Raw genomic sequence first — 25,703 nt, forward strand, 5'->3', positions numbered from 1 at the left:
TTATACAATATATTAGTGCACATTGTGATGTACAGGTACTACGGTAAACATCGTTTACCAGGAAACCGGAACACCGCATGCCATTACAACAGGGTTGTTACAACGACCGCTTACAACGCATGCCATTACTCTGCAAGTTGGAAGAAAGACTTGCTCTAGGGGACAGAAGGTGTTGAATTTAAAATCTAACACCTTCCCTACAGTTGCACAAACTGGAGTTGGAATAGTAAATTATACTATTCCAACACCAACTATTCGCCCCCCCTACAGCAAGTCGTTGTTCCAACTTGCGTAGTAATGGCATGCGTTGTTACAAGGCGGTCGTTGTAATGACCGCGTTGTAATGGCATGCGTTAAAAAAGCATGCAAGGTAACGTGGCATATTCCGCAGTAAGATTACTAGATCATGTCTTCACTCTGTTCACAACTCATTCCTGTTAGAGCACTTACCTCAGAGTTCCGCGCGGTACTTCCTTCACAGAGCCCTCTTTGGAACCACAGACCTCTTTCAGGGAGGGAGCACCTAGGACATGCTGTAAATCATCCATTCTCTGAACATAGCGCTTCAAGGGTCTTCATCACACTGGCATTCACCCACAGCCCCAGCACTCCCTCGTGATGCTTCTAAGCACACTCCTGTATCTGTCCTCGCCTGTACCACGAAAGAGTCACTGGGCGCTCTTCCTGTCTCCACCCTGAAAATTTCAATTCCATGTTGCATCTTATGGTGGATCCTTTAGAAATCTCTTTAGAAGAACGCTCATTGCGAGCCAGTTAACTCAGGTTTTTTTATATACATTAGTTTGTGGTGAGCTGCTGCTGAGAGGCTCACGGTGTGCTGTGGACCTTCAGGGGAGCGTTAGGACAGGTGAGGCCAACTTTTCCATAGTCAGTGGAGACCTCACTCCAAGTCTCAGCAGAGAGGCCAGAGAATGATCAGGTCACGGCAGAGGCCTCTGACATCATTTAATTTCAAGACGAAGATGATTGCTGCTGTGAATGTTCTTATGGGTTCTAATAATGGGATGTTCGTCTTTAAGCAACGTGTAGACCTGGCTGAAATTTAAATTACACCGGCGTAATTTTGAAGACTTGGAGTTACGCTTGTTAGGTGAAATTCCCCAAATTATTTCATTACGCCTCTGAGCGTAATTACAGGTCCTTTGTGGAAACATTTACAGTTACACTTGTTAGGTGAAATTCCCCAAATTATTCCATTACGCCACTTAGCGTAATTACAGGTCCTTTGTGGAAACATTTCCAGCAAAAACACAGGAATAACAGACATGAGTGGCTGTTGTTGGTGGCGCTTTGCTTTTAGCGTGAAATGCTGCCTTGCATAACAAACTGGCAAAATGAAGCATTTTGCCTAATAACGGTTTTAAAGGATGAATTTGCATTTCACGTAAATACACGTATTTTATTTGGGGTATTTTTGTCAAAAGTTGAGGAAATTACGCGCATTTCGCACACCCCTCCTATGCTAAGTTTCAGAGCTCTGTTGGTGTTGCTTGCTGGCCTGGAGATGTTACAAGTGTGAGGGAAAAGACATTTCAGTTTCACTGGCCCAGGTGATTATTGATCATTGAAATGATGGAGGTGAGGGGACCTGCCGAGGTGAGGGTGCAGGCGATCAGCCCCTTCAGAGGTCAGGATGGAGAGTCCATTGTAGAGGGGCAGTGTCCAGTTCTTTCAGAGTTAAATGAGGGCTGAGTCTGTCCTGATAGGGGGTCCTACCCTTTACTTGGTCTGTAACTGAGAAGGCCTGTTCCTGTTTGTGTCTTTTCTATATGATTTAGCCCTCACTCTGGTGGTGTCCTGGCTGAAACTGTGCCCAGGGGTGTGTGTGGGAGGGGGGTTGCTTCTCTGCCACGTAAGGGGTGAGCCATGAAGATGGCGCAGTGAAGTTAGGGGGGCTGGTGGAGGCCCATCAAGTCAGGGATGGTGACTTTGGTTATGGCCCTCGGTGGGGTGCGCAGTGACATGTATGCTGCTTTAGGCGGCCAGCGTCATATCTGAGGGGGCCCCGGGGTACTTCACAGGGGGCAGGAGCTTCTGGGATTCAGAGCTGCCATTTACACCACTCATGCCAGTTGTATGGCGAGGAGGAGAACCCCTGGTGAGCATTGCCCTGAATCCCTAGAGGCGAGGAAGAACTGTCTATGCTCCTCCTTGGGGACAGAAGGGTTGGCTGCATCAAAACTGCCCAGGATTCTCGATTCCACTGTATAAATCGTTTTTAATATGACTTTTAAGATATGAAATAATTTTATTGTGAATGTTCTTATATCCCCTTATTTTATCACGTAACTTTCAGCGGTTGTAGTGCCTTTCTTTTTTAATAATTATGCACTTTGTATGGTATTGTTTCTATACTGAGTAAAGTAATTTTGAATTGAATTGAATCCCTTTCAAGGGTGTTGATAACGGTGCTATGGCAATCAGTGTCCGCCTGACGTGTGAAGAGTCGCGACGCGTCACGAGGCAGAAGTCATCGTTAGCAGTGATATGGACGCCATTGTCCACCATTTCTAGGGGGCGGTTTCAGTGCTGTCAACTCACGGGTGGTTGTGAAGAGATGTTGGCACTGATGTGTCTTGGAGTTGAGTGTAGTCGGTTTTTCAATGATCTTGTAAATTTAGGGTGGGACTGATTGGTCTGCACCTGGCAAGGTTATCAGGGTCTAGGGTGGGTCTTCAGTAGCGGGAGGAGTTGACTGTTCTGGAGGCTTCCAAAAACATGTCTGTGGTGAGTGAAACGTTGACCAGTGCAAACAAGGGTAAAGAACGTCTCCAGGGGCATCTTTCATGAAGGGTGAGGGAGAGGAAGATATTCTTAATGTTTATGAGGGGTGGGGCGAGGGGTCGCTGATGCGGGATGTTGTTTAGGCCTGGGCGAAATGTCCACCACGCTGGTCGAATCTCATGTAATTTTAGTAATTTTGCACTGTTTGAATGCAAAATACCTGAAATGATGCTAGAAAGCCTCGCCGCATAATTAAGTGCCATTTGTGACAAAATAATTAGCATACGTGACAGGAACAATCCAAACAGCAAGAATGCTGCTGTTTGTGGCACTTGTGATTTTTTGCTAAATTTTTTAACGCAAGGTGTGTCCATGCATCTAAGATCGACACAAGTACGCGCTTTTGCTAGAATATGGCTCCCAATGTAGGTTTAGCATTTTGTGTAAGTTTGCACCACCTTTCTGCACTTTCATGTCATTACACAGATGTCATAAGCCCCTAATGTTGAGCAGTCAGGTGATGAGGGAGGAAGCAGGCTTGATGTGGTTGAGGTGCTGGTTTCTTTTCAATCTTCTTTCCTGGAAGATAAGTTTTGATGTCAGTGAATGTGTCCAGGGAGCCTGGGACCGGTCGGTCTGACAGGGGTAGCCGCCCACCATGAGTCTGCTTCAGTCTTTGGAGTACCAGGGTGCTGATGGTTTAGGTGTGACCTGGTGTGTTTTTATTGGTGCATAGATGTTTAAATAGTTTTGGAGAATTGTGATGAAGGTTTTGAGCATGGCGTTGACTCGAGTTAAGGGTGGGTGCCAATGGGGTCCAGAGTTTTGTTTTACTCTTTTAGGTTGGCTTTGAGGGGCTGGTGGATGCTGTGCAGGTGAAGTGATTGGATGCTGAGCAGGTGTACAGGAAGTTTACACTTGGTGGTTTCTGAAGTCTGGGGTTCATGGCTTGAGGAGTGAGTTGATTCAGTGATGTGCTGTTTCATGTTGAGGTTGTTGATGGGCATTCAGAGGCGATCTCTTGTTTTCTTTGTTATAGAGTGGCCAGGGAGGTTGACGTCTCCAAGAAGAGTGGTGTAAGTTTGTTATGGAGACCAACTTATTGTCAGATGAAGGGAAGATGGAAGACGAGTTTGTAGAAAGTCGGGAGGACATGTGAAACGCTCCAATGACTTGAGTTTCACGAGTCCACCCACCGAGCAGGACCAGTAGGGCTTGTGGCTGATTGCAAGGCCTTTCCTTGACTTGTGTACATGGTTTGCTTGATGGATGTTGTAGCCGGTGTAGGATGTGGGAGGGTGAAAGGGCGAGCAGCGCCTCTGTGAGGAAGTCTTCTGATCTGTGAAGAGGCCTGAGTCCTGTGGGACATGAAATACAGTCACGTGTGTATTCATACGTGTGAGATGGAAGGTGTGTTTGGTAGTTTTTGGGATGTGTATGAAGTTGGATGTGTGAGTTCTGCAGACTCTGAGAGTATTGATGTCGTTGAGGGTGTGATTGTGGAGCTGGGCAGGGTTGTGCAAGGGGTCAGGTGCACGGTGAAGTGTTAACTTGCACCTGTCTATTAGTAGGAATTGTAGGTCCGGTTCCAGGCCCTAACAGATACCAACAGACCAAAAGAGGCAGCGCCCTATTCTTTGTCCACCCGGTGCTTTGGATGAAAGACGCTCTGGGAGGTGGGGATTGGAGATGGGGTGACTGGCTGGCAAGAACCTTATTGGCTGCAGAGGCCATGGAGTTCATGTGACCTCACTGCAGTACAAGCTAGGACACCTTCCGCTGTGACAGGACACTAAGGGGTGACTTGAGACAGGTGAACCAGTGTGATAATGAACCTGATCGCTAGCAGTCTGATGTGATGGCGAAAGTCATGTGACCCGACCAAATGCAGATTAATGGTCTTCAGTGAACTTGGGCAAATCCCTATAACTGCATGTGATTTTCTTCTTAAATTTCTTAAAATTAGCAGTGTCAATTAATGTTTTAGTTTGCTGTGTGCCCATACCACAAACTCCTGTAACCATATTCTCTCAAACACAGCAAGTTCCTTGATATGTTGCCAGCTCACGCATATCTGACTTTCTTTTTAAGTTGACATAAGTTTATTTCACGTGTATGTATGCATTACAAGCCTTCCATTGCTCTACCATTTACTAAAATGCCTCCCTGTGCTCTCTTTCCTTGACAGTGGTCCACAGCCGAGGAATACTGGACGGCGTGCAGAGGTTTTCGCTTCTCCCGACCTACCTTCCTGTGAACTACACCATCCTTCACAGCGACGTAGCCTTCTTCCTCAAAGAGGCCAACCAGGACATCATGAGGAACTCCAGCCTGCAGTCCAGGGTAGAACTACTCCTCATCTACAAGGCCAAGAGGCCCCCTGTGGTCAATGCCACCTACGGGCCCTTTAGCGTGGAGCAAACGGTGCCTCAGGAACTGCTTTTTCCCTCCAACCTCTTTGGTTCCACTGACGCTTTCACCTTCAACTGGAAACTGAAGTCGTACATCATTCGAGAGGAGATCTTCCCCGACAGGCCCAAGGTCCAGATTCTGTTCTACGTGGTAGGGCGGGACTGGGACGACTACACCACCACCGATCGCCTCCCCTGCCTCAGGGTGTTCGCCTTCAGGGAGACACGAGAAGTGAAGGGGGGGTGCCGGCTAAAAGGAGACCTGGGCCTGTGCGTGGCCGAGCTGGAACTCTTGCCTGACTGGTTTGAGCCCCCAACGATTGTCTCAGGCCGCAAGAAATTAATGGACCAATCAGAAGGGAGCCCTGTGGAACTTTATTACACCATCCAACGAGGAGACGAGAAAGGGGAATGCCTCAAGGAGGACCTGAAGAAGGCCAGTGGCATCCGCTTTGGCCGAAACAGCATGGATGACGGCGGACCACCCTTACAAAGGATTGGGAGTGTTTTTCTTCACCAGACGCCCGGCAGCCCACCCTTGCGTGAAATTAGGGTAGATCCCAACATTATTGTGCATTATGTCGCCAAGGTGGCCACGCAAGGCGATGTGTGGACCTTTGTTGTGTCGATCGCGAAGAACTCGACGCTGGACACGTTTCGGCTGCGGTGAGTAAAATCCTACGCTCCATGACTCTCCGATGCTTTGATAGCAATTTCTTTCCTTGTGAAGAGAGTGTTTGTGCCCGCTGCGTCCGCACAAAGAGTCCTTGTCCCGGCCCAGATTGCTGCCGCGTGCCAGGAGTAAGTGGCGCCAGATGGAGTGGCCTCTCGGATCAGGAAGCCTGTGTTTTCGCAGATAAAATGGCAGCTGTAATAACTTATTTGCTTCGCAGCACGTGGCCCCAGCGTGGGGGCGCAGATTTCATTTGGGTCTGGCTATTATGAGAGCCGGAGGAAGCGGGAAAACTGTTGTTTTAATCACTGCTAAAAAGAGAAGCCGCTGTTCCTAAAATGTGTCATTTTATAAGTGTTTTGTCTGCAGACGCCGTCTGCGCCCTGCTTGTCGTTTCCCCTTTTACTGGCGCGAGCTGGTTCAGGTACCCCGACGTTTTATTAAATCAAAGCACGCCCGCCATTGACATCAATGGGTCGGGTCCCACCTCCCACCGCTCAGCCCCCTCCAGCCCCCCCTCCCCCACCCCTTCCCCCTCTCAGGCTTCAGCCCCCGCCCGGTGAGGCCTCTTGGAGGTTGGAATCGCTTTTTGAGACTCTGGGGACATTTCCAACAGATAAAATGAATACCGGGGGACGCAGGGAGCCCCCTCTTAGACAAGGGTCCCTGTGGGAAAGACCCCTCACCCCCTTAAAGAGGCAGACCTCACAGGACAGGCTTTCACCCAGAACAGGAGAGAGAAAAGCAGCAAAGAGGGAAAAGAGGAGAGAATAGAAACTAAAAAACAGTGGCAAAGGGAGAAAGTGAGATTGAAAAGGAACCGGTGAGAGAGAGTGACGTGGGGGCAGGGAGAGGCCATTGATGGATGAAAAGAACGAGATGAAAGAAGGACTAGGCAGCATTGGCACGTGCCCCCCCCCCCTTCCCCCGGGGTCCAGGGCATATATTATGCAATTAAACACTGCCTGCAGGCCTATCAATCTCTGGAACCAGAGCCAGCTGGGCGTTAGAAACCCCAATTGGCAGGAAAAAAACAGAACAACTTTTTTGTCATGTCTCAAACTCACGGCTGTGCCCTCAGCCCCTCTGATCAAAGGGTCTCCGGGAAAGAAAGAGGATTCTCAGCTGTCAGCTCTCGCTGAACCCTCTCGGGGGGGGGGGGGGGGGGGGTGAACACACCTGTGTCTCCCCCGAGCTGCCTGCCTCCTTAGACCCACTGGTACTCAGCTCAGACGTCTGATCACCCGTGAGTCACGTGTGCACACCTGTCTCTTGCTGTTACAGGAAAGAGGCCTGCTAACTGGATGGGTGCTTCAAAAATTCAACAAAAAGAACCTTTAAAGTAAAAAAATGGAATACAGGTGCCTGGCCCTCCAGAAGGGGAACCACCTGTATTGCAACTCATCCGTGATTGGTTGAAATGTGCTGTTGGGAAATGTCTGAAAAAGAGCCATTGAATGCGCAAAGTGCACCTTTCCAGCAGAGGTGTGTGTCCTTGCTGTGACCCTGGTAACGATCATATGTTCCCTTATATCGAGACCATGCCAAATCCTGAGTTTAGAAATGTGATATTCGAAGTCAGAGTTGGCCTGGACCCATGCACTGCAGATAGGAAGATAAAAACTGCAATGACCGATAAACAGGGTCTGTGCACATGGGCACTACGAGTAAAATGCAGAGGCCCACAGATTTTGCTGGACTGTTTGCGGTTTCTAGAAGGAAGGAAGGCATTTTTAAAACCTCTTTTTATTCCCTATGAAATTGATAGCAGTGATCAAGCTCTCAGCTTGTTGATAAATATGAGATTCTTAAACGTGGCAGGTGCAACAGGAAGATTTTTATCTGCAATACAGGAGTTGTTGAATGAATTGGTGATATCATTTAAAGGGTTATGGGGCAGAAATGCGATTGTATCCACCACTTGAGGACATGTCGGAGCGCTGGAAGTCTGTATGCATGCAGAAATGTATATTTAATGTATATGTGACCCTTTCCCTATTTGGTTATGAATTAAGAGATATTTTATAGAGTGTTACTGCCCCTACTGTATGTTTTATTAGGATTTTATTGTGTTTTATACAGTTTTTATGGATCCACTTTGTATACTTTGCATTTTTACTGCATGCTGGATTATGGCAATTTTATGGCTATAATTGCCAGATAAAAATATATTAAACTGAAATGACCTTGGTAATGACCTCACCTCTGTGCTACCTCTCTGCCAGCCAGATTCTGTGTCTGTCATTCCCCCTTCTTGGACACCGCCCCAGTCACCAGGACACGCCTGGCTGGTTTTCAGGGTACAATGTTGGATTGGGATGACGATAGTGTGATCTGTGTCACCTTTGAAGTTTAGGCAAGTGATTGGTGGAGAGTGCGCTTAAAGTGCTTCCGTTGGCTTTAGGAGTGTGGACAATCAACGACGCGCGTGAGCATTCGCGGTTTGACGTTTGCATGACTGATTCCTTTCTGATCGGAGCTATCTATGTGCACAGTAGCACTGGTGTGTAGTGCCATGACATGTTCTCACCAGGCGCCGTAGTATGATAACTGTGGAGAGAGCAGGGCACAAGTCCTAAAAATAGAAGTGGGGGGATGCTGACGTCCTGACAGGAAGTGATGTCACAAAAGGTGGCTTGCACCATCAGACTCATTGCCTGCCTTCGCTCACCCCTTAGATGCGATTGCATCAGAGAAGCCAGCGCGTGAGCAGCGTTCTGAATGAGCTCCGATCTCGCCCCAGAGAGGCCAAAGAGTGAATGTGTGGCTCCACTTGCTCCAGTTAGTGAGCTCCCAGTAAAATAAGTGGGGGGACGCCGTCCACCCGGCTGGTACCCCGACTCGAGTCCTGGGAGAGAGGGGTGTTCAGTCCACTCTCTTCACAAAAAGGCTCTGATGGAAAGAAATGTATCAGGGCTCTGCTCTCCTTTCCTGTGAGAGACTTCCCCAGTGTTTAAATACCCGCAGTGCGCCCAGATTGGCTGCGGTGTGTTTTAGAATCCGCGCACTAGTGCAAGGCTCTTTCACCAGTAACGCACTTCCTGTTTCAGTTGGATTTTTAAATCCTGTTTTGAAAAGCGTTGCTTTTTCAGTTTTCCTCATGACTTTTGTTTCTGGTATGAATTAGAAATAACATTGCTTAGGACAGACCATATGTATTTTAATGAATTTCTATTCTTTGGTTTACACTGTGATGTAAAGCGGCAGGAAGGCAGTGTGAACATGAGGTCTCTGGTGAAACCTTTCACGCAGTGTGAAGTAAAGCACAGCAATGCACAGACATCCATTTCGTGGTTCACATATACATTATTGCTTCCAATGAATCACCAGCATCCTTCTGGGAAAACGGAGTAGTGCCAGGGCCTTTTTTATCTTCAATGTTTGCTTTTTAACATTACCTTGAAAATATCACCTTTTCACCGAGCTCGCATTTTGTTGTTCCTTAATTCATTAATCCCAGAACGAAGTGTGCTTCGAGAGTGTCCCATTAAGAAAATGCTGCACTTTTGTGTTATTTTTAGAGTTTCATTGATTTAAACAAGTGCACTCGACATTACGAGCGCAAGGACCGCACTGTGACGGGAATGAATGAAGCAGGAAGAAGCTGAAATGCGCTCCCTGAATGCCCACCCCCTGCCTCTGGCCTCCCTTTCAGCTCACTCTCTGACCTGGCCCCAGCCCCGCCCTGCCCCAGAATGTTTCCTCGAAGATCCCAGCATGGCCAGACCTCCTCCCGCATTGGATACCAGGCGAGGATAGGCTGCTCGCCTCCTGCACATTTGCCCTTTCAAAGGAAAATTAATGTTTGTCACAAATTTATTTGCAAAGTTTGATATAGCGCTGGCTAGACCCGGAGGTATCAGAGCGCTTTATTTATTTATTTTTATTTATTTTAAGAGTTTTATATAGCGCTGGCTAGACCCGGAGGTATCAGAGCGCTTTACATGAGGTTCAGCGAGTTACAGGTTAAATAATTGCATACCCAAGTATAGACATAGGAGAAAAACATGAGATTACACAATAATATGAGTTATTAGCGCGCACACATGTCTGAAGGGGAGTGAAAGGTAGAGGGGGAATGGTAAACAGGGGTAAGGAATGCAGGTGAAGACACAGCGGGGAGACGAGGAAAACAATGTCAGATGTCCGGCTGGGTAGGTGACGGCCGAGGGGTGACCAGAGCCAAACTCCTCTATAGCTGCATAGGACAGCTCCACCGGGCATCACGATCACAAATGATAGCACATGTCCTTCTAATAATGCTAGTGTGTGCTTTCCAATTGTCAAAACGTGCACCTGGACGCTCTCCCTTTCTGGCGTTCCGTTTCTGAGTAGAGACGAATTAGTGGCATGTTACCAAGGGCTTTATCTCTTGTTTTTTGGCTTAAAAAGCCAAAAAAAGCAGAGATAAAACTATCGCCCTATTTACAAGAGGGTGCTAACATGCATGATCGCATGTTAGCACCCTTTTTCCCGACGCCTCCCTTTGCATCTCTAATGAGTTGCAAAGTGGGCGTCACTGGGCGTACCCCGGATGGACGTCCTTGCAGTTATCGCTTATGTTCACATCGCGATATTTACAAGGCTGCTCCAGCATTTTAGCACACGTTAGTTTTTGGAGAAAACCGCTGTTTTCTCGAAAAACAAATGTCTGCTAAAATGCAGACTTACCTATCCCCAACATTGGGGTGGATTATGCTGAAACGACCCTGTGGGTCGTATCAGCAAGGTTATCGCCATTTTGCAGGGAACATTGCTGGAAAACCAGCAGTGTTCCCTGCAAAACGTCGATAATCTCGCTGTCTCTGGAATTTTTTTCGCACTGGAGAAACGCGTTCTTAATAACGCGATACCAGGGCGATAAATTCCAGAGATAGCCTGCGATAAGAAATTTATTGCTAAGCACGGCCAGCGATAATTATCGCTGGCCGTTGATAATATGCCCCTTGGTTACTTCCTTACGCAGCCAAACTGCTTCCATGTCACACGCTCAGTTTACTATAAATGTAAATGGATCCAATTAAAAATAGCTTTTCTGTGAGTACGGAGCCCAGTAGCCAAGAGCTGCCTAGACAAATTGGTTATTTTCTAAACACACAAGATGCCCTTTCCCAGAGGTATGTTTGTTTCCTCCTCTTCACAGGTGCGAGTCGAGCTCCTAATCTTCAGCCGGGTTCCCAGGCCCCTGAATCTGACCCTCTGGTCTGTTTTGCACGCACGCCAGGATCTCTGGCGCCGGGGGCGCGCACCCGGAGAGTTTACAAAATGCAGAACCAGGCAGCGCTTGGCTACAGGGCTCCGCACTCACAGAAAAGCTTCTTTTATTGGATCCATTTACATTTATAGTAAACTGAGCTTGTGACACGTAAGCAGTTTGGTTGTGTGAGGAAGTAACACCCGGTGCAAGCCAAGAATAACTGGAGATGCGCGGATACCAGGGCGGCGCGCGACAAGATACAGACAGAGGTGCCTTAGAAGAGCCTGTGATGAGCCGGCAGTGGCCACACGCTCCACTGGACGTCAGATAACAGGGGCAGGGGCACTCTCTACTGCATGGTCACTGGCAGAGGCTCTCAGAGCATTGAGCTGTTGTTTGGGCATCTCTTGTGCTTGGTCGTCCGGCAGAGGTGCTCCAGGCAACGTCCGATGCATGATGATAGGTGCACCAGACCAGTCTTGTCACACACACACACAGGCACAAGTTCAGCAAAGCCATATGAGGTAGAATGAGGCCCTACTACGGGTACACCCCCACCGCCAAGCGTTGCACCCTTTGAATCAGATACCGCACCCAATGGGCATGCAGTCGGTGTGATGCATGAGAGAGATGCGTCATGATCAATGACACAGACCACACCGCGTCCGGCAACCAGTGAATCTGCTTACTACCACTAGACGCTTATTAGTGTCTGGGTCCTTGCGGCACAGGAACCACATGCGTTAGATGCGGGCAAGGTTTCTGGAGCTCCGTACTAGGCAATCCGGTCTCCAGACAGAAGTCTTAGATCCACGCTCATACCGCGCTACCTGTTGGGATTCAGTAGCCAATGTGAGCACTTGAGAGGGCTCCACCCTCTAGATGTCACAGGTAGATGGTGTAGTCCCCTCGTTAGACATCTTTGATGTCCCTTGGCTCTCAAGGAGAACAGAAGGCCCAGGGTTGGGCACTTAGAGAGCACACTTCAGGGTGCCACACCTCAGCAGGTCTGAAAAAAAAAGTCAAATATAAGAGGGCTTTCATTCTAGTGGTATGTCCACTGGAGCCAGGCACTACAGCACCCAGGACTCTTACAGCATATAAATGTCTATATTCTATAAGTTGCTTTTATAAGCGAGTTATGGTAAAACCCCCTTTACCACTGGAAAGGGTTTGTCGTGGTGAATCATTGAAAGGAAACATAATGAGGCTGCTCGACTGCAATCCACTATTGCAGCCCGAAGTAATGTGAACCACTTCCCGTGTTAACCTATGTAAGGTAAGGTAAGGTCATTTTTTATTATGCATGATTAATTAAAACCGTTGCATACATTAAATGATCTTTAAAATCAAAAACCACTATTACAAAAGAGTTAATCAGTTTTAAAATAATTCCCTATAAAAAAGGATTAAGCAGTTTTAAAGTAATCCACATTGTAATTTACATAAAACTGTAGAAAGCGCTATCAATGTTTTAATCAGGTAAAAAGTCCCTCTCATGTGGTTTGCATTATTAAGCAATCAGTCCTTCGAGCCCTTTGTCAAAGTTTTTATTCTGTGGGTGGATGTTTTTCTCCATGGGATCCCCTTGTAGCTCAGACTGTGGAGCTAGGTCGTTGCCTTCAAAGATGTGCTTTTCAATCTCTGATCAGTGAGACCTAGGAATTTTATGCGGCGCCGATTCAACTGTGCTAAGGTTGGATTGAAGCAGCGGATTACCGCCTGCCTGCAGGACCTGATGCCATGCTGGTTAAAAGATGGTTTTAATAAAGTTTTCCTTATGTCTTTTAATTTGTCGCAAATACAAATGATGTGGATGAGGTTCTCAACTCCACGGGCACAAAACCTGTGGGTAGAGCAAGCCTCATAGGTAGTGAAAACAGACCACGTATTCCTCGTCACCTGGGTGCACATGTGGTAGTTTGCACACAGACCTGCGGTGGCAGGTCAAACACAGAGCCCCCAGCACCAGTGGTGCAAGTGCGCCCGCCTGAGTCTGCAATGCCGACTAGACACAGGCTTAACTAATATGTAGGTCTGTGCGCACGCACAGGCCTGCCATGGCTGGCGGCACATGCAATCACGAGCACCACAGGCGCGGGTGCGTACATACAGCGGCCTGCAATGGCAGGCTGCTCATGAGTTTAGTTGTCATAGAGGCTAGTGTGAACACACAACGGTCTGCAATGGCAGACCGGCCCATGTTTCAGAATGTTGAGTCAATGCAACTTTCCAACACAGGTATGAAGGGCGCAAGCACGTTCATAAAATATTTAATGTGGGAAAGTGCCCAGAGGCCACACAAGAAAATCAGCTAAACCCAGGCAGAAAAAGCAAAAAGTTTAGGTAAACGCTACCTTATGAGTATCGCGTCCAACAAGGGTGAAAATAGATTATGAAGAGTTCCCCTTCTTTCTCCGAGTGGCACCGGCTTCCGCAGATCAATCAATCAATCAATCAATCAAAACATTTATAGAGTGCCCTACTCACCGGTGAGGGTCTCAAGGCACTGCGGGGGGGGGGGGGGGGGGAATGAATGAAACCGGCATCCTTGGAATTAATTAGATAAAAACGCAGGACATGTAAGGTGGAGGAAGAAAGAGCCATGGGGTGGAATCGAGATCAGGTATCCATGCAATTAAGTAGATAAAAATACACGACATGTAAGGTGAAGGAAGAAAGAGGCATGAGGTAGAATCGAGATCGGGTATCCTTGGAATTAATTAGATAAAAACGCAGGACATGTAAGGTGGAGGAAGAAAGAGGCATGAGGTAGAATCGAGATCGGGTATCCTTGGAATTAATTAGATAAAAACGCAGGACATGTAAGGTGGAGGAAGAAAGAGGCATGAGGTGGAATCGAGATCGGGTATCCATGGAATTAATTAGATAAAAACGCAGGACCTGTAAGGTGGAGGAAGAAAGAGGCATGAGGTGGAATCGAGATCGGGTATCCATGGAATTAATTAGATAAAAACGCAGGACATGTAAGGTGGAGGAAGAAAGAGCCATGGGGTGGAATCGAGATCGGGTATCCATGGAATTAATTAGATAAAAACGCAGGACATGTAAGGTGGAGGAAGAAAGAGGCATGAGGTAGAATCGAGATCGGGTATCCTTGGAATTAATTAGATAAAAACGCAGGACATGTAAGGTGGAGGAAGAAAGAGGCATGAGGTGGAATCGAGATCGGGTATCCATGGAATTAATTAGATAAAAACGCAGGACATGTAAGGTGGAGGAAGAAAGAGGCATGAGGTGGAATCGAGATCGGGTATCCATGGAATTAATTAGATAAAAACGCAGGACATGTAAGGTGGAGGAAGAAAGAGCCATGGGGTGGAATCGAGATCGGGTATCCATGGAATTAATTAGATAAAAACGCAGGACATGTAAGGTGGAGGAAGAAAGAGGCATGAGGTAGAATCGAGATCGGGTATCCTTGGAATTAATTAGATAAAAACGCAGGACATGTAAGGTGGAGGAAGAAAGAGGCATGAGGTAGAATCGAGATCGGGTATCCTTGGAATTAATTAGATAAAAACGCAGGACATGTAAGGTGTAGGAAGAAAGAGGCATGAGGTAGAATCGAGATCGGGTATCCTTGGAATTAATTAGATAAAAACGCAGGACATGTAAGGTGGAGGTAGAAAGAGCCATGGGGTGGAATCGAGATCGGGTATCCTTGGAATTAATTAGATAAAAACGCAGGACATGTAAGGTGGAGGAAGAAAGAGGCATGAGGTGGAATCGAGATCGGCTATCCTTGGAATTAATTAGATAAAAATGCAGGACATGTAAGGTGGAGGTAGAAAGAGCCATGGGGTGGAATCGAGATCGGGTATCCTTGGAATTAATTAGATAAAAACGCAGGACATGTAAGGTGGAGGAAGAAAGAGGCATGGGGTGGAATCGAGACTAGGCACCCCTGGGGTCCGCCAACCCTGGCATTCCGGAGGCTCATAAGAACCATCAGCAGATGGACTTATTACTTACATTTTTTACAAATAAAGCACTCCCTAAACACGTGCGTCTCTGACTGTGCTCAGTTTCAGTTTTGACACCTGGTATCCTTTTGAATTGTATTTTGATAAATATATTCACAAACCTTTTACACCAAAAGGTGGCCGGCACCGAGTTATAAATCCACCTCACTGTGCTGTGTTGGGTAAAACAACGAGTCTGCAAGATAAACAGCAGCTGACGTCCCATCATTTGTTACTGCTGGAGATAAGGCTGACCCCAGAACAATATTTCTCCCATCCCAGCTGCCTCGGAAGCGCCACCAGACAAGTGAATAAATGGAGCCTGTGAATGCTTCCCTTGTGGGTCCTCTTAACTCAGCCACTTTATTTCCAATATCTCTTCCCAGTGTAGAAAACGTTCTTTACTGAGGTAACAGAGACACCTGTTTCATCAGTAAAAATATCTTTGCTTTGCCTCAAGGAATAGATTTATTTTTAAAGTTAAAAAAACCTGTTGTTAGTATTTTTGCAAACATCCTCCGCTCGTTAACGGGGGAAGGCTGTTGTTGCCATGGCGTTACTCTCTTTTTAATGCATGTTTTTTCCATCTCTCCCTGGTTTCTAAGGATTGCGCCATTAGTTCTCTCCTTCGCCATTAGCTTCCGTTTTAGGTGCAAATGAATCCGTTGTCGTTGTGGAAGCATTTGTGAACGAGGCAGCTCTGTGTGCAGCCGAGGGCAGGGTGCGCGGGCACTCTTTTGTGACCCTTTGTGTTTTGTTTAATCCCTGATTCATGTTTTGCAGCGCTTTGGACAGGTTCCTCCCCACAGGCGCTAGTCCTGTGTTAAGGTCAAAGCTGTTACACTAAACAAATGATGGACGGAATGCTGACAATGCAAACATTCTCCCCCAGTCAAAAGATCTCTGGGTTAAATCCATCGTTCTTTTGCCCACTGTGCCACCCCAGGTTGGACCCAGCCATATGCAAATCAGTCTTGGCCCTGTGCCCCATGGGAACAGTTCAGACTGAACTGCCAGGCCAGGTACTCCCTGGACCAGACACAAGCATCCTGGGACCGGTTTCAGTGTATGTCACCCTTCTTCAGCCAGGCTAGATTGAATCCAGTGGCACAGTGAGCAAGGGACCCACGTCTGGCCATACCCATCCCATTTAGGGCGAAAAGTGTTACTGCAAACAAACGATGGACCGAATGCTGACAATGCAAACATTCTCCCCCAGTCAAAAGATCTGGGTTAAATCCATCGTTCTTTTGCCCACTACGCCACCCCAGTTTGGACCCAGCCATATGCAAATTAGTCTTGGCCCTGTGCACCATGGGAACAGTCCAGACTGAACTGCCAGGCCAGGTCCTCCCTGGACCGGAAACCAGCATTAAATGGTGCCTTAAGGGCACCCACGGAATGGAAAATTGAATGCCATATGTTGGTGGCAATGCATATTTCTATCTCCTATATGAAAAACAATAATTTATTTCAACATGGAGCACCACTGTACTCTGAGCTGCAATTTAAATGCACTGCAGTGACACTTGACAAGGAAAAAAGACCTTTACCATGCAGGAATACAAGTCACCCTGAAAGTGTGCCTTGGAAGCCCACAGAGCAGGGTGCTAATTTATAAAAATAGATCACTCTTCATATTGGGGTTAATATTCCCTCGCAGTGAAATAAACCCCGAAAGCCATTTGACAGTGTAGGCCTGGCAATACCGCTTCCATGATAGAGCTAAGTGCAAATAAAATCTTTATTTTCCACCTATGCTTAGGAAGGACTAGTAACTTCTTCAAAGTCATTTCCCGCTTACTTTTAAACATCTAATTTAAATCCGATTTTTGCTGACATAATCAGAAAAGCAACTTTCCAAAAATTTACTTTATGCTGCCTGAGCCGGATCTGGCTTAAATTCAGTTCAGCCTCTCGTCTCACACCTCCAGAGCTGAACGCGTATCCAGAACTCTAGAAACTACTGCACATCAGACTTCATTGGTGAGACACAAGAATCTCAACACCTACGTCACCACAATCTTTCTACCATTAAGGTCTTCTGCTATAGACTGAATTTCTTCTTCAACACACATTACATTGCTGAGATGTGATACATTTTGGGCAAGCCTCTTAACATACATATAATCCTGATTAAAAAAAATATTATAATAATAAATACAATACATTGGCGTTGGGTGAGTTTCCGTCTTCAATATTATAGGGTTGTTCCATTGTTTATTCCTAAATTCACCATAAATATATTCATAGCAAAACTCTTTCAATCTTAGTTTGAATATTCATCATTGATTAGAAGAAGAAATATCCAAATATAATAATAATGCTATAATAATACTGCTTTTTGATATTAAACTTTCTTTTATTCATGTTATTTGTGGAATTCTAATCAATTAACAATTATGAGCCACCATATGGTGTGACTCATTGTTTATACAGTTTTTAACATCTTGCAATTTGACCTGATGGTTCCATGTTTACATATGAAATTCATAGAGTCCATACTTTCTCGCATACTGATGGTAGAACATGACATATATGAGCTTGTGACTGACAAAGCTGGAATCTAGGGTTATTTTCCAGGGTGTTTGGGTTATAAATAGGATCAACCTTTCTTATAGGAGCAGTTCTATACAAAGAAGATGGCCAGTGCACAGCTACAAGCATAATGTTGACATGTTTTGATTTCAACAATATTCTAACAACCTTTCTCAAGCCACAATTCAATTCAATTCAATTTTCCATTTGTATAGCGCACGGCTGCTTCCTGAGAAGCGACCTGGCGCTCAAGTGGACAGTTTAACAGCAGCAAATCTAATGCCAGTAAGAGGAGGGGGATTTAGCTTTCTGACGAAGAGAAACATTTTCAATTCTTTCCTATAAGTTGAGATGGATGCTGTAAATTTTATTGGGAGATCCTTCCGGAGCTTGGCTGTTAAAACGGTGATAGATCTTCCTCCTTGTCTTATCCTTACACATTTTGGGTATTGTTGCAGATTCTTTGATCTAAGCGCTCTGCATTGTTGATATGGGCGCAATCTTTTTTGCAGATAAGCGGGGCCTTGTCCCAAGAAACCTCTAAAAGCTATTGTTAGAGCTTTGAACTTGATTCGATTTATCACTGGAAGCCAGCGAGAGAGTTGGAAAAGCAGGGAGTCCTGAGTATAGACTAGTTGCATAGTCCAAAGTTTGGACTACTGTTTTGCACGCTTTTTCCGGGATCAAATGCACCATCTTCCTTAGAGATTTGAATTTGGCAAAACAGAGAGAAGACACCTGTTTGATTTGTGAGGAGAAAGAGAGCCTCAAATCAAACTTGACTCCCAAAGATCTTGCATGCTTTGAAGGGACCGGCAGAGATCCAAGGTCCTATGTCCACCATATGTTAGAAGACGGAAGAGAGCATTTACCAAAATAAAGAACCTCAGTATTGTTCAACTTTAGAGAACTATCATTCATCTATCCTGCAACTCTTTTAAGGCATTCATTAAAGTTGGTCAATGAAGAATATGTGCTTTCCTGGAAAGATAATAGGAGCTGTGCATCGTCAGCGTCGAACACCACTCAGTAAAGGTTAAAAAATGTGGGCCTTACAGCAGATCCCTGCGGCCCTCCACATTGTATGGGGGGCCTTGGGGTGGAGGGAAACGGCTGGAGATAAACTGTCTCAGATCTCTCCCCTATGAAGGACCTCAGCTGAGAGAGAGAGCTTTCCCCTGGATACCTGCCATTTTAAATCTCTCTAAGAGGGTAACTTAAGAGACGTGTCGAACGCTGCCGATAGGTCTAAAAGAGCCACCACTGCTGCTGGTCCGACATCAAGATTTTCTTTTAAAAATTCAGTGACTTCCTGTAGAGCAGTCTCCAGTGCTCACCCCTTGACTGAAGCCAGATTGAGTATCCAATACTGCATTTTATTAACAATCTAATGGATAAATACATTCTTGGCATCAAATCCTTATTTAAACATTTGGATAATTAATTTACTTTGCTTTGTTTTCTATAGATTCACTCACTCTGTGGCACCCTTTTTAATCCATTCAACATCTTAACATAAGCACTTTCTAAATGTATCTGATCCCCTATAAAAAAGTTTATTTCCAAATAATGCAGTCTCATAAATTTGCATATAAATATGAGCCATTTAGTTTCTCTCAGAGTCACAATAACAATTCCCATGACTCCCGACCCTTTTTTATTCCAGCGCAACCTCGGTTGCTTTTGGTGAATGCTATTGGTAAATCTTTCTCACTTCTACAAACAAGGGTTGTAAAGGAATGAACAGTGTGATATTTCTATTAACCAGATGACATTTTAGGAGCTTGAACATAGGTGCAAAGGTGTGTGGTACATGAACAGGGCGGTAACGAGGTGGTCTTGGGTGTGAGCGTGCAGATCCTTGTGTAGTAGGAACAGGTTTTTATTTCCATCCTCCGCCTGCTTCCGGCAGTCAGAGAATCACAATTCGGGGTGATGAGATCTATCTATTATAGTTATCAAGTTGTTGTTTTTCTGAGCACGCCTATCATTTTCCCTGGTAGTCCAGTGTAGATTCTGATGTAGCAATTTAGGGAGAAAAATGCCATTGAAGGACCACCGCTCTCCGGCTGTGTGAAGACTAGCTGTGCAGGATTACTTGGCAGGGCCAGAGGCCAAAGAAAATATTACCTTTGGGTCTAATCCAGTTCATTAACCAGATTGAAAACATTACAATATATTCTAAAATGTGAAAAGATTAATTCTGCATTGCCTCGACCTCTCTGAGCTGGCTGCCGTGTCGCTTCTCCTGCGTTGCCTCGACTGTATGGGGTGCAATCGCTGGCGTGGCCCTAGATTTTCAAATGGCCGCCACGTCTGCATTGGCATCAGTGTGTACAGTGGCCAGAACTAATGCATAGTCCTTGCATCCAGTAACTAAAGCATCTGGAGGTGTTGCCTAGCAAGCAGCAGGCTGGCTGCCTGCGGGGTGCTACATCTGATGCCGTCTTGATGGGGAGCCGACAGCTGCCAAGAACTCCCCATGCTCTACCATTTGAGCCAAGGATTCAACCTGGTGTGTCTGTCCCCCTCGAAAGCCTCCTTGGTTGTGAGGAAAGGTTCCATCCTCACACTGTGTCTCGGATCTCTCTCAGCAGTTCAAGCAACAGAAGAGGGGACAGCAGCAGTGATAGCAGATACAGTGTTACCTTGTTGAAGTATGGTGGTAGCCACTGCAACATTGCAGCAGACCGATAGCTGAAGCGGCCGATGTAGATGAATCCAGTTCCCCTGCAAGGGCTGCCTCCATCAAAATATTCACAAAGTCTGCTGGCAACGACTCTCTGCCACGGTTGAACTGATCCTCTGCACGCGCCTGAACCAGCCTGGTCGCCGTGCCTGATTTCAGCAGCTTAATAATATGGCAGCAAACTCAGGAGACATGTCCCTTCTCCACCGCAAGTCAGGGACTAGTAGGACCTCGAAGAGCCTCTCCCATGGCCAGAGCAGATGCCACTGCGAAGCAGCCCGCTCGCCCTCAACAGAGCACACTTGGGCAGGGAGTCGCAATGAGAAGCCAAAATGGCCAATAGTACACACAGCCACCCAATTCCCCCCAGCTGCACAATTGCCACATCGGAGATGACCCCAATAATGACACGTGATTCAGCTGCTTATTTCTGGCAGCATCAGAAGGCAGGGAGGTAGCCGCACGATGAGCAGCAGGACGCCACGGGAGAGAATTGCACAGCAATGGCGTCAATCCTCCATCTTCCTTTCCCGACTTGAAAACTCTACAAACAAAGGCATGGCCTCGCAAAGAGTTGCACAGCATGGTAGCTCAGCAATCTTGTGCATTAAAAGCATTACAAGCAAGACTGAGGGCAGTCCGTTGAGGAACTGGGCTACCTGTAAAGGGGAGGTAAAGGCTCTAATTAAACATCGTACCACAGTGGGTCCTTTTTTCAAGGGGGGGGAAATTGAATAGGCATCTCCCAAGTTAGTTCAGCATTTTAGCACTCCCCTTAGCCCTGATCTAAGCCTTGATCTAAGTCCGACTCCGGAAAAGGTTCTAGACTCTTCTGATGATAGCTCCTCTGGTTATTCTACTGCAGCTGCGTCAACTAGAACCCTGATGCCGGGGTAACATAGGAGCATAGGAGCGATCACTGACAACAATTATGCAGCTCATGCAGGTGCAGCATGAAGAAGAGCTGCAAAATTATGCTCAAGTAAGAGCAGACAATCAGATATTGCAACAATCTCTGTCAGAGGTGACCGGGAAGGTGGAAGCGCTTACTACAGAAATGGTGGGGCTCCAGCAACGGGTTGCAGGGGTGGGGGAAGTCGGGTCAGCATCCATTAACTCTATTAAGAGTCACGTGAGTCAGCTTGCACAGGTCCAATCCAAAAAAGAAGATCTTGAAAAACGCTATCTTCATAATAATATGTGTTTTTTTGAAATACCAGAAAGCAGAGAAGGAGATTATTCACTGCGGTTTATCGTTAAACTGTTTGGAATATCATTTCCGGGACTGGTGGACTAGGTTATGAACTCCCACATTCAGCGGTCGCATCCCCTCCTGATAGTTCAGAACCATGCTAATGCTAACACAGCGCACCCTCACCAGATCCTGATATTTGTAGGCAATGTTCTACATAGGCTTAAAGCTCGACTTCACCACTCATGTTGTGCTGACCCAATGTCTGTGTTCGCACATTCAGGCCTCTGTAAGCTCACTATGGTTCCGCGTTGGAAGTTAAGCCACATGATCGTCCCCCTGAAGGTGAATGGGTGCAGGACTTATTTCAGGAATCAGCTAGACTAAAGATTATTTAGGGAGGTCGGACACAGTTCTGTTACACTGAATCAGATGCAACCCACATCCTTAGTCAATGGCAGGTTCCACCTGAGACTTTCTCATCTGGAAAATTGGGGTTTGACTGTATTTGTGCTAAAACATCTGCCGGACTCATGTCTGATCCATGCGTGAAATGTTTGAATATGCATAAGTAATCTTTCTTTATTTCTCTTACTTATTTTCTTTGTTGCTCTTTTTGTTATAACTCTTTCTCTCTACATTCTTTTCCCTCTATTTGAGTAAAAGAGTTCTCCATTATTTTTTGATTTGTTGGGGCAGGGTGTAGAGGTGGGCAGATGTCCCGGTTACAGATCACACTCCATTTGACACCACAGGGGTCAGATGATTCCTTTCCTTAGGCATGGGGCAGTGGGACAGTGGGAGTGGGGGTAGGAGTATCGCTGAAAGGTTGCTTGCTTGTGCTCTGGTTGAGGACGGCAGGTGCTATGGGCCATAAGAGTCAGAAAGGCCGTAATATGTTATCTGAAAGGACAGCTTGTCATGGCAGACACTTGAGACGTTACTACGGGACGGGTTTATTGAGCTTCTATTGTCTGTTGTGATGGATCGATTGAAAATTATTAATTGAAATGTTGCCAGCCTGAACTTCCCTATGTAGCTTAAATTGGTACAAGAAGAGATAATGTTGTAAAACCTCAATTGTTCAGCTCTTACTGGGAGGTCATAAATATGTTATTTGTACACCATATGTTACAAATTGTGATGCTCCTGAGACATTTGATTTGCGATGTCTTCTAGAATTGTTAGACTGGGCGGGGGAATTAATACTGATTGGCGACTTTAACTGTGTAATGTACAATGGGTTGGACTCTACTATTCGAGCTGCTCACGCCGCATGGGAAACACAAGGGCATCTATCTTAGTTCTTGCCCGTTTGCATCGGCTGATCGATGTGTGGAGGGCCGCATACCCTTTTAGGCCAGGGGATACCTTCTACTCTTCGCCACATAAACAATATTCAAGAATGGATTTGATTTTTGCCGGGCTATAGTTGGGGCTTGGAGCCAAAATGGAGGTTTGCCTTAAGATTAGGTCGGTCCATAACTCAATACTTCTTACACTTCAAATAGATACTTGCAGGAGGGAAAGCTGTGTATTGACTTTCACACATCATATTCTCTCTGATTTAGATTGTCACACCTATATATCCAGACTATTGAGGGAGTTTATAAGGTCTAATACTGAAACATGAGATAAAATAAAAGCGTTCATACGTGGAATGACGCTGCACTTTATTCTTTTAAAAAAACAAAACTATGCTTGAGGGGCTGATCAGCTGTGGTGGCAAATAACGCCTCCAGTGCATCGGCTTGCACACACAATTTAAGCTAGAGATCCCGGGAGCAAGCCTTATATCTGGAGTTGATTGGAAATCAGTGTCTCTTAGATGGGGGCTCAGGGAAAAGGCTGCTGCTAGTTTTCATAAAACCAAAATACTTGAGTATGAATACAGTGAAAATGTCGGCCGAATATTAACCCACCAGATTTCAGATAAAAGATCACGGATTGTGATTATAGCATTGAAGGCAGTGATAGAGTCCTTCACATTACCCCAGGCTATTGCAGAGCACTGTACATTGTTTTATCAGGAGGTGCATGGTCAGCCACAATAAATCACTCGGCGGGATCTCTTGCAATATCTGCAGGGGTGTAGACGTTCTCACTTAGAAGCGAGGCAGGTGTCTGTTCAAGGAAGAAATCTCTGAGCTTGAAGTAAAGGATGCTATTAAAGCTCTACCCTCCGGAAAGGCGGCTGGGGAAGACGCTATCCCGCTTAAATTCTGCAAAATGTTCATGGATATCCTACTGCCAGAATTCATTAACTTAATAAGAAGGCGTATTGATGGGGGGAGAGGTCCCTGCCTCACACTAACGTACTGTATTTTTAAAGAAAGATAAGCCACAGGAGGACAGGGGATCCTATCAGCGTATTTCTTTGATTCATTCGGATGCAAAGGTATTCTCAAAAATATTAGCAACCCGATTGATCCCTATAATGGAGATTCTGGTGTCGCCTGAACAACATGGCTTTGAACCCAGTTTGGATGGGAAACGGGAAACATCGTTTACAACGCTGTCTCCACATCGCAGCACCTTTACAATGCAGTTGTTACAATGACCGCGTTGTTACCACATGTACCATTACATCACAAGTCGCTTCAAAGGCTTCCTCTAGGGGGCGCACTGGTGTTGGATTTACAATCCAACACCTTCCCTGCTGTAAGTCGGAATAGTAAATAATACTATTCCTAAGTCCAGTGATCCCCCTACAGCAAGTCGTTGTAATGACTTGCGATGTACTGGTTCGCGTTGTAACAACACGGTTGTTGTAACAACAGCGTTGTAATGGCATGCGATGTATTCGCATGTGTTGTAAGGAGACATATTCTTAGGGACACAACAAGTCCTACCAACATGGTAATTTCGGCATAAAACGTGGCTGTAGGAACTGCTAAAAGGGTTGGTATGATCTGATTAGATGCCCAGAAAGAGTTCAACTGCGTCATATGGGAATTCCTATGGGCAACAATGTGGGCCCTTGGTATTGGTGGCAGATTTGCCAAGGGGGTACAATCCACCATCTTCAATAATCCTACAGCTATGTTAGTGTATGGAGGGAACAGCTCTCTTCCCGTTAAGAATTTTAAAGGCACCAGGCCCAATTTTCTCATTTTAATATATATATTGAGCCGTTCTGAAAGTCCCTCCTGCTAAATCAGGTAATTCAGGCGGTGAGTCTGATCCTAAAGTCACAGCCTATGCTGACGACTTTGCTATTTTCCCGACCAATCCCTCCACTCCTATTAGGTTAATAACAGAGGAGGCCAACATATTTGGAGCCCTGTCATGATACAAATTAAATCTAGCCAAACCACATGTATATATAGACCAGAAAAAACAGAAAAAAAGTAATTTGCACAACAATAGAATATTTTTACTATATAATGAAACAATACTAATTAAGCTATATATTTGAACATTGTTCAAAATGTAGGCAACCATTTTAATGTATAAAGTCTGTAGCATCGGTGAAAAATTATGCCATTTTCAACATCACAATAAGAAAAATAATTAAGACATGTTCCAGACATTGATCCATATATCCAGAATAAAAATGTCTAAACTGTGGACAATAAAGTGCAAGGTATAATAAAGTGCCTAGGACCACTGTAGTACAATACTATTAATTGTCAGATTCCCTTCCTAGAGCCCCATAATCAAATATGCTTAAAATAGCCCTAGGTACAACTTTAAATAAATGTTTTGAAAATTATTGATAGTCAATTAGGATTTCTTTATAAATATAGTGAGACGTCATAAACTAAATTGTAAGGGTTCGTTCATCTTGCTTATCAGACACGTTCGATAGTTACTTTTTAAAACTCCTCTTGAAAATTTGAGGTAAAGTACCTGAGAAACACATGCAGGTTAAACACTTGCGTTGATTTAACAAACACTATACCATAGTTCTAATAGAATACTTATAACCCTTTCCCCAGAACTTTGTTGCTCTCCAAAAGCCCTAGAATATATGGCAGTACTCCCCTTCAATATAGGGAACCTAAATACTACATAAAATATAAACATACATGAAAGTTTAATGACTTAAGACAATCTCTTTTCTAATTGGCTGCATGGGAGTTCAAGGGGACACCTAATTGTGATAATGAAGTATCAAGTGACGAGGAAGAGCAGCCTCGCTAAGTTAGTGGCCCGCCCTGCTCTGTAGTATCAGTAGTAGTAGTAAAAATAATACTCATTGACTCACTAAACCTTTTTCAGGTCATACTGGTAGTCTATATAAAGCTGTTTTATGTGTGTATTATATCA

The 25,703-nt window shown here is 45.5% G+C and overlaps 1 protein-coding gene across 1 annotated transcript in view; it reads left to right on the forward strand.

Annotated features, from left to right (window-relative positions):
- Positions 1-25,703, forward strand: part of TMEM132D (transmembrane protein 132D) — a 1,618,295-nt gene that overhangs the window by 370,127 nt on the left and 1,222,465 nt on the right. The window contains exon 2 of the mRNA XM_086942675.1: positions 4,934-5,822. Coding sequence (XP_086798801.1) covers positions 4,934-5,822 — 889 coding nt within the window. The remainder of the gene's footprint in view (positions 1-4,933; positions 5,823-25,703) is intronic.

This window comes from Lissotriton vulgaris, chromosome 11 (genome assembly GCF_964263255.1).
Source record: "Lissotriton vulgaris chromosome 11, aLisVul1.2, whole genome shotgun sequence".
Classification (NCBI taxonomy): Eukaryota; Metazoa; Chordata; class Amphibia; order Caudata; family Salamandridae; genus Lissotriton; species Lissotriton vulgaris.